The following is a 10,590-nucleotide window of genomic DNA, read 5'->3' on the forward strand; positions in this document are numbered from 1 at the left end:
GAGAGGTACGGTGGCAATCCGGAGGTGTTGCCCACTCTCACGCAGCTACTGGCGCTGTTGGAGGAGCAGTGCCGGGTTCAGCAAGCGGTCTCGCCAGCAGCGGTGGAGCAACCAACTGCGCAGCGTGGTTCCGCACCTGCACGAGGAAGAGCGGGGCCGTCGGGTCAAGCTACCAGGAAACCGGGACCGCCAGCGAGGGTCTTCGCCATCGAACAAGAGACCAATCAGGTGAATTCACCCCCTGTTCTTTGCTCATACTGCTCGAGTGACCAGCACAGCTTGTACAAATGCCCGAAGTTCCTTAACCTGGCGATTTCGGAGCGGAAGACCTGGGCTAGGAAGTCAGGCGCATGCTTCAGATGCCTGCGCAGTCACTATGCACGCGAGTGCATGCAGCGCAACTGGTGCGCACAGTGTGAGTCGTCCGCACACAACTCACTGCTGTGCGATGGTGGTGCAGCGGGGAGAGCCCCACCCATGGCAGTTGAAGCAGCTGTCCATCGGGTAAGGGTCATGCCGCTTGCCACGCCAAGCACGTCGAGAGCAGTCACGCTGCCGGAGCGGTGGCCGTCTCCCCAGCGACGGACTACATCTCCGCCGAGGGCTGCGAAGCCGCAGTCTCCCAAGCCGTCAGTACCAGACCAACCCCAAAGGAGGGAGACAGGGTCACCTCATAGTGCGCTTCAGCCGGCTCAGCTGATTCCCACCGGTCATATACCGAGGGCTAAGGTAGGCGCGCGTGTTCAAGCGGCGCAGCAGTCATTCCACTCATTGCGCTTCGGGACTCGGAGCAGTCCTGAGCCTGAACAATGAGATCAGGCCACTGTTGGTGCACCGGAGGAAAGACTACGAATGGCGCCAATTCGTGTCTCTCCTACAGCTGTGATCATGGTCAGATCAGGCAATGGGTCTTATGTTAAAGCTAGGGCTTTGCTTGACTCGGGAGCGGGGTGCTCCGTAGTGAAGAAATCATTTGTAGAAAGATTCAAAGTACACCAACAGTTTACTGGGAATAATATTTTTGGAGTAGGTGACATAAAGGTAAATGTGCCAGGCACGATTGCTAAGCTTGTATTCAAACCACGCGGGAAAACAGTGCCTATCATCAGTGTAGTAGCTACAGTCATGTACAGGGTTACGGGAAACATACCTTATTATGATACTGAGATCAGGACTCATTTGGATTCATCAAAACTTGAATTAGCTGACCCTGCCTTGGATAAATCGCAGGATGTGGACATCATTCTAGGAACGGATGTGCTCAATTATATATACACTGGTTCAAAGATACTCACTAACATTCCAGGTGTTGAGGCGTACGGCACCTGCTTCGGTCACGTGCTGATGGGGGCAACTTGGAATTACCCATCATCATTAACAACACCGACCGCCGGGACATCAGTAGAGGACTACGGCATCCATGCTACTCGGCTCGAGGACGTCCTAGAAAGGTTTTGGAGAGTGGAGCAGCCCCCCGAGGAGCGGCCGCAACACCCAGAACACCTCGAATGTGAAAGGTTGTATACCTCCACTACTCAACGTTTAGATAATGGCCAATTCATGGTGCGGTTGCCGCTGCGGGCAGACCGACCCAAGCTGGGCGAGTCTAGGGCTCTAGCCATGCGTAGACTGATTTCGTTGGAGGCCAGGCTGGCCAAAAATCCAGTATTTGCTGAAAAATATAAGGAATTCATGAGGGACTATGAGGCACTTGGTCATATGTCCAAATCAGACTTTAATTTCGAGAGCGAACACTATGTAATACCCCACCACGGAATTTTCAAAAAGGGATCCGAAAAGATCCGCGTCGTATATAACGCTGCAGCTAACTCAAGCACCGGAGTATCGCTCAATCAATGCCTTCACTCAGGCAAACCGCTTCAAAATGATATCACTCAAATATTGTTAAATTTCAGACGTCATCAAGTTGTCTTCACGACCGACATCAGAATGATGTTCCGGCAAACGTGGATACACCCCAGCGATAGGCGCTATCAGCTGATTCTGTGGCGCGAGGATCCGTCGCAGGATGTACAGGTATATGAGTTAAATACCAATACATACGGACTACGCTCCAGTCCTTTCATCGCGATAAGGACCTTACTTCGATTAGCTGATGACTGGGAAGCCCAGCATCCAGACTCACCGGCTGCTCATATCATGCGCAGAGATGTATATGTTGACGACATCCTCACTGGGGCTGATTCACTCACCGAGGCCCAAGAACTCAAATCAGAACTCATAGAACTCATGCGGAGCGCTGGATATGAGTTACGCAAATGGTCGTCTAACCGCAGAGAATTATTACAGGATCTTCCGCAGGAGCATTGTGAGATGCCTCGTCAGTTTGACACTGACGACAAGAGTTTCATAAAGGTATTAGGGATACAGTGGAACCCCATGTCAGATTCCATGTCGTATCAACTCAACATACCGTTGGGCCAACCAACGACGAAACGTAGCATATTGAGTACCATAGCTAGACTGTATGACCCGTGTGGCTATTGCGCACCAATCATATTTAGATTCAAACTGTTTTTACAATCACTGTTCACAGATGGATTACAGTGGGATGAGCCACTGTCCCATACTCAAGACCTTCAATGGAATGAACTCATTCAAGATCTACATCACTTGAGTCAGCTACAGATTCCGCGGTGCGTCACTCTGCCCGGTGCGGTGTCACACTCCCTCCACGGCTTTGGAGATGCGTCGGAGCTCGGCTACGGAGCCTGCGTGTACCTCCGGACTGAGGACGCGTCAGGGAATGTACTAGTACGGTTAGTGATAGCTAAGACTCGCGTAGCGTCAAGGAGAGTCAAACAAACCATTCCGAAGAGCGAGTTAAATGCAGCTCACCTGGTTTATAAGTTATTAAACCACGTCGCAGCGGCATACGAGGAATCAGTTCAGATTGACAGCATAAATGCTTGGTCAGATTCCAGAATCGTGCTATGTTGGTTGAACACAAAGCCTCATGTGCTACAGACTTTTGAAGGTAACCGTGTTCAAGATATTCAACAGTCAACCCGACCTATGACATGGAGGTATGTCAGATCGGAGTCGAACCCTGCCGATGTCGCATCGCGGGGGGCTACGGCGAAGGACCTCATCGGGTTTCATCTTTGGTGGAACCCAGAATGGTTAATGACGAATGAGTCACAGTGGCCGACGATGCCGGTCACCATGTCACCAGATTTACCCGGATTCAAACAGTTACATCACATTACGCCGGCCGAGAAGTCATGGGAGGAGTTTCTGTTATCACGAGTCAGTTCGTTCAACAAGCTTATCAATGTGACGTCATACGTATTGCGATTTTGTAAGAACGTTCGTTTGCCGAAAGCGCAACGGAACGTTCGCCCTACGCTAACGATCGACGAAAATCGTGAGGCAATGAACCACTGGATTAAGTACGTTCAACTGGATGCTTACAGAGATGAAATCGTGTTATTGAAAGGAGGCAAGATTGTTTGCAAGTCACTTCAAAAACTCAGCGTTTTCGTAGATGAGAATCACTTCATTCGCGTCGGAGGGCGACTGCGACATTCATGCTTACGTTACGATGCTAAGCACCCATACCTTCTACCTAAAGACCATAAATGGACTCAAATGTTGATGCAGCATTATCACCGTACCTATTGTCACGCTTCAACGAGCGCACTCATCAATATACTCCGGCAACGTTACTGGATCCCGTCGGCGCGACGTGTGGTATCCCGCGTAATCAATAGCTGTATGTCGTGTTTCAGATTCAACGCTTCAACGCAGGCCCCGTTTATGGCAGATTTGCCAGCGGACCGAGTCACGGCGGCTCGTGCCTTTTCAGGAGTAGCAACCGATTTTGCCGGTCCCTACTGGGTCAAAAGTAGTCACCTCAGAAATGCTAAATCACTCAAAGCTTATCTGTGTGTTTTCGTATGTTTAGGAACGAAAGCCGTACATCTTGAACTCGTCTCGTCGCTGAGCACCGAGGCCTTCATTGCGGCGTTCACACGGTTTGTCAGTCGACGAGGGCTGCCCGCCTTAGTCAGGAGCGATCAAGGTACAAATTTCAAAGGTGCTAGCTCATACCTCAAGGAGGTTAGTCAGTTCTTACTTGACAACGAAATTGTCCTCCAGGAGGAATTTCGTCGCCAAGGTGTCCGCTGGGAGTTCAATCCTCCTGGTGCCCCTCACATGTCAGGCTTGGTAGAAGCCGCAGTCAAGAGTAGTAAGAACCTACTCAAGCGTGAGTTAGGGGACCGCATACTGACCTTCGAGGGTCTTTCAACCGTATTTACCAAAGTAGAATCGGTGCTTAACTCACGGCCTCTGGTTCCTTTATCCGAGGACCCATGTGACTTGGAAGTACTCACTCCGGGCCACTTTCTTATAGGGCAACCATTGCTATCGGTACCTGAGTACCCGTGGAAAGACACTAATGTAGCATGTTTATCACATTTCCAGTCTTTACAAAAGATTTCACAAAACTTTTGGGCTAAATGGCATATTACTTACCTTAATAATTTGCAAACCAGACTCAAATGGTACAATCATGTTCCTAACATGGCTTTAAATGATTTAGTATTAATCAAGGATGAAACTGCACCCCCTCTCCACTGGCGTAGAGGTAGAGTGATTCAATTATTTAAAGGTGCAGATGATATTGTACGATCAGTTAAATTAAAAACTCAGGGCGGCGACTTAATCCGGCCCGTTGTCAAATTGTGTAAATTACCAGTAGAGTGTACTTAACTGTATTAATTTATAAGTTATGTTTTGGTATTGTCACATGTTAACAACTTATGGTACCTACTGTTTAAATTGAATTTATTTATATCAAGATGACTCACTGATTTCTAATTGCAACTGTACTAGGTACTGTTTCTTTATAAGTATTTAGTTGGTTACTTGTTCTTTCATGTCACCACTTTGCTGTGGTCAATGTTTGATAGTGCTGTAAGTTAGACTAGCTAATCCATTGTGCTTCAAGGTATCAGCTCAACTCTGGCCTCCCCCCCGCAGGAATGTTTACGCCAAGTGCAAGCACCTTTCACATGTGCCGTGTGCAATAATCGTAGGCCAATTTCCTAGAGGCTCAAGCGTAACTTAAATGGTATGTCACTACATTCATTATGGTAAAACTTCATATCGATGGATTCTATTTCCGGAACAGGACGATTCGGAGCGTTGTAGCGAACGCACGTAGGTTGCATTCCTGCCGGGTTTGAAGCGAGACTTGGCCGCAGCCATTGACCACGCCGCGTGTGTTTTCAGTATAGTTATTTTCTAAGAATAGTAGTTGTCGTGTCACGATTGTCACGCATCAGGCGTCAGTGTACGAACGAATAAGTGTAGATTAACGTAAAATATACGTGCATGTGAAACATTGAGTTTCTTTTCATCGCCACACCTACCCGAACCACCCAGGCCGGAGCGGCCAGGGTCCTCAGCGGCATCACAGCAGGCTTTGGAAGGCCTAGCTCCTACCGGACCACGCGAGGCGTCACACCGGAGCGGTGGAGGCGCTCCTCACCAGCAACGAGCACCAAAGGAAAGAGAAGTATCGGGACGCGACCACGGGAGTCCGGGCTAACCGCTTTGTGACGTAGACAGTTGGGAAAGTTCTCGAAAACTTCCCAGGGAATAACAATGGAAAGTTTCATTTAGGTAATGAAAAATTTTGGTTTCCTTAGAAATTATGAGAAGTATCCGAAAGGGATGTAGAAACTTCGTAATTTAGGAAACTTTCATAACATATACATATTACATCTACATTCTATCCCGGAGATTTGTGTATGTGTAGGAAGACATCACGGATTTTTCGCGTGCATTTGAGTCAAGTTAACATCATGTAGCACAGCACAGTGAATTAGACATACACCAAGCCGCAAAATTGCATGGCCACTTTATGATTAATTAATTCATACTGCTTTCTTACAGCTCGCTATATATCGTAGTGCAGTTATTTAATGTGTACTTATTAATAATTATTTGAAACATCATTGCACAGAAAATACGATATAGTTTTATTATGAAACATTTAACAGGCACTCAGAACTTAAATGTTAGTGAAAATTTTATTTTATTTTAAAATACCGGCGTAGCATATTGAATGTCCTGAGACAAGCGTAGCACATCTGCTAAAGAGGCATTTAATCTGTGTCACTCTGTGTCTCCGTGTTGTGGGTAAACACTCTGATTGTAATGCAGTGCTTATATTTAGGAATATTGTGGGTATACATTTAATTTATTTTGATTACGGGTTACCTGGTTACGTGGAAGTGTACCACCTACGTGAATATTCAAGCATAATCAAAAGAAACGCAACTCAATCATAACATTCATAACTTTCGCAATAGGATGTAATTTTCCTACTTAAATACCTACCTAAACATTTAAGGTAGGTATTGTACTAATAAGTAATAATTATAAAATCCTATATGATACGAACAATATTATAAGGATTCTGCTTTTCCTTTAATTTATTTAAATGTATACTGTATAGGTATCTAATATGTACATATATGTGGTTTTAATAAAAATACTTGATACGTACTATAGTTAGATTGGTCTAACTATAGTACGTATCAAGTATTTTTATTAAAACAACATATATGTACATATTAGATACCTATACAGTATACAGAAAGATCTCAATCAGTAGTAGTATCAGAAAGTCTGCAATTTTGATAGCATCATAGCACACAGTTATTTATACTTAGGTACGTCATAATTTCATAGAAGTTTCAAATCGATGCAGACTTTTCATAATCTAACTCTAGCTCTATTCTATTGCCGACGTTTTTATTGGACATTTTGTGTCGATCTCGGAGTATAATTGAAATTTCGAATCTAACATCTAACGGAGAGGCATCGATGTGAACATTAAACTAAAAAATATTTCCCATAATACACAATCCAGGGAGGAAAACTACGATTGTACTGTATTGAGAAATTACTGGCCTGCTCCGCTAAGTAGTATTCTTGCTGCTAAAGATCGGTTTTCCTAGGATAGCGATGCCGTCATATAGCGGCCGTCTCCATACTAAATAATACGGCTAAATATGGATATCGTAGTATTTGTATGGAGACGGCCGCTATATGACGGCACCGCTATCCTAGGAAACTGGAGCATAAGGAAGCAAATAGAATAGGTAAGTTTGTTAAAACGCTCACGTACAGTACAGTAGGTACGTATCGAATAAACAAAAATCTCGTTAAAATCGCGCAAGTCGCAAATAATCCCACAAAATTCACGATCCACCGATCCCGGAACATAAATATCGAGTCGAATAACAAATCGCCGTGAATGGTGAGTAAAATGCAGCCATGCGTGCCGCATTGAGAGTTGGCGGGGTGGACACATTTAATTGTGGCGTGACACACGGTGCAGGGCGGTGTTGCAGAGGTCGCGGGGAGTCCGAGGCTCGGGCGAACCAGCGTCGTCGGCTGGCTCGATAGAATTATGACAGCCTAATACCACGAATGGTTCGATCAAGATGGCAAGAAAGGTACACAATTATGAGTATTATGACAGTCTAATACTGCGAAGTAACCTACTTATCAAAACAAAGTTAAGGACTGTATCGAAGACTTGATTTTTGCATTGGGGGTTAACAATGAACACGTAGGGTTTTAAGTGTTGTTCTTTTATAAAATTTAAAACTTTCGCGTTTTAAACACATATTACCTAACTCACATTTATAGACGGGTCTATTGCGAATTAATTTTATTGCCTTTATTTACCGATAAACTCGCGAATTCACGAAAGACCCGTCTATGAATGTGAGTTAATATGTGTTGTTCTTTTGATAACGAAGTAATTAAGAGGTGTTCGTCTGTGAGGTCAGGTTACGCTGGTACGTCACTAAACCAGACTCGGCTGTTCGCACGTGAACTGCACTTTGGGCCTGTCAGAACGTCCTACTATTCTAAAACCAGTATTAAGTGACCCCCAGACCCGAAACAACTATATGCGGATAAAGATTACTCATAAACTGGTTAGTGAGTCCTGCGAGCAAATGGAATCAGCCCAGGAAGTCCGCTACGTCCAGACTCCACGTTGCAAATTGGCCGAACTCGCTCTTGGCTTGACAATTCACTTCCTCGTACCTACTTCCTTGACTAAGTTGATGTTTTGTGTTTGTGTAATTTGGGTGAATTGGGGGTGAGTTATCTGTGGGCTTGTTTTATTCGAAAGTTACCACTTGGTGGGTAGATACAATCAGTGTTAAGGCTAGACCACATCGGCTGCGCGTGCGTAGGAGCGCACACGCTTCCGGCGTCCACAGGCCTATATATGTCTGAATGATAAACTGAGCTAAGCATCTCGAAAATCTCAAGTAAAACAAAACAGATTTTTTTATTAACGGCAAAACAAAGAGCCTATCAGCCTACAATTGGAGGATACAATCAAAAAAGTTATTAATTAAAGCCTAAACATATAATGCTATAAAGTTGATAATTACCTATGTTTCATATTTAAAAGATAGGTACCTACCTATACGTATCATTTTCATAACACCAGTTAGTTAAGTGTCATGTAATGCGAGAATAATTGCTTTGTTCCGACACTTCAGTTCTGAAGAACTGCAAACACGCACAACCATCTACTTTGCCAAAAACGCCTAACATATCTTTGTGCTCTATAGTTATATGTGACATTATTGTAGTAAGGGTGTTGTGTTGACATTCGCACCAATTAGGGGCAGGGCAGCTGCCTTGTGATGGTGTTCCAATCGCTCACAGGTCACAGGGAAACAGTATTTTCTGTTTTCAAAATTTAGTGACTGGTATCATTTATGTATTAATTGTTATCCTATGCTTGCTTATATCTCCTAAACTCGATTTCTACGCATTTTCTATACAGCAGTTTCAGTATTAGTTCCATCTAAATCTATTGTCACACAAGTTAGCCCAAGAGTTCGATTTACCCGCGCTTCCAACTACTATACCTGCCTAATTATAATAGAAATGTTTCCGATTACGCAAATTAAAGGATCTCGCGGAGTCAATTTATACTGGCGACCGAATGAATTTAGCGCGGGAAGTCATAGGAACAGGGACTGGGCTGAAGGTCTGAAGTGCGAACCACGGGAGGTCCACTTCAGTAGTGTTTGTTTTGCCAGTGTTTGAACTGCTGGGGTACAGCGGTTGTTTGCTATTGCATAATTTTCACGGGATCACCATTAAGTAGTGCAGATTGTGTTACATAGGTATATATATCTCGTAAATAAAATGGGTGTTGATTTAGACAAATAACAATATGACAAGAATATTCACATACATAATAACAACAAGCTCTTCAACAAAATTATGTGCTAAAGATAGGGATAACTATCTCCACTTTAATAGTAGCTGCATTTTATTTCATCAGAACAAAAATGTACTAGGTACAGTCAAGTGTAAAAATATGGGTGCAACTTCTCAAAAATATGTTACATATTTTTGAGTATGATCCGTGCACTCATATTTTACCTGTACCTTAGGTATACCTAATTCATCTACTTACTGCAGAATTGAAATGTCTTGCATACGAATATGCACATCATTGTTGTATAAAGCTTTTACGTTACCTACGATTCGTTTTCAAAGTTAATTAAGTGCGCCAAATAATTCCCGACTCACAAATATAATAACAATTACGAAGTCACAATTACAATACGCGTGAAAGACGCGTCGCGGGGCGTTCATTCCAGCCAGCGAGCACCGTCGCCGATTGCCACCACCTTTTGTGAGCGCGCAAAACGCTACACTTTCCTTTTTACTGTTTATTGTTATCGTTTGTTTCGACTCGCAAACCGTTCGACGACAAAGCGCTAACCGGTGCGATTCGATGGGCGCTTTCAAGTGTGGAAAGGCGGTAATTTGCTTCATTCAGTCATTGTGGGGCTAAAAGTCGGCCTTTGTCGACACTTGGAATTGGGAGCGTTTAGATTCGGGAGGGTAATCGCGGAGAGTGGACGGGAACTGGTGTCTAATTCACAAAACCTGGTTTCCTTCACTAGTATAACTTGACTCCTAGATTCGTAACACCTCTATGTATGATCAGGGATCATAGTTATACCGGTTATTTTTAACTGATGCGATATTTTTTGTGAACATCCAGGCCGGACGCTCGTACGTTGATGGGAGCCTAATGGATTTGGGTTTGAAGACATTTGAGCACTCTTGTGGGTGCGAACTATTTTGGCATAGTCATTGAGGCGTAACATATCCAGACCGCAAAAAAATGTAATCTACCAGAAAAAGCAGACTTTCTCCGTCTCATGAAGCAAACACCTTATTTATTTCTCAAAGTACATACCTTATAATAATATAGGTAAGTAAGTAGCTAAAAATAAAAACCAACTCAATCGAGTGACTCGTTTTAGATTCATCAAATTGTAACTTGTAGGTTTAAATAATTTAGCCGGGAATTGCGTGGATAAATAATTTTATTGTTGTGGTTGGAGGTCTTTCGCTATCCAGGTGGTCCGGTTGTTTCAGTCCGATTAGTTGCGAGATAATATATATATGATCGATAAAACTCCGCGAATGTGGGAATTAATTGAGGTTGTTTTTGTGCGATGATAGCTGTTAATGTTGTTTTACTAAGTTGCGTCT

The 10,590-nt window shown here is 44.0% G+C and overlaps 1 protein-coding gene across 1 annotated transcript; it reads left to right on the forward strand.

Moving 5' to 3' along the window:
• Positions 1–852: 852 nt before the first annotated feature.
• On the forward strand, positions 853–2,660 carry LOC134669583 (uncharacterized). Its single transcript, XM_063527234.1, has 2 exons — positions 853–2,037; positions 2,558–2,660. Exons 1-2 carry the CDS (start codon positions 853–855, stop codon positions 2,636–2,638), a joined length of 1,266 nt encoding a protein of 421 aa, XP_063383304.1. The 3' UTR covers positions 2,639–2,660.
• Positions 2,661–10,590: the final 7,930 nt, after the last annotated feature.

Source organism: Cydia fagiglandana, chromosome 12 (genome assembly GCF_963556715.1).
Source record: "Cydia fagiglandana chromosome 12, ilCydFagi1.1, whole genome shotgun sequence".
Taxonomy (NCBI): Eukaryota; Metazoa; Arthropoda; class Insecta; order Lepidoptera; family Tortricidae; genus Cydia; species Cydia fagiglandana.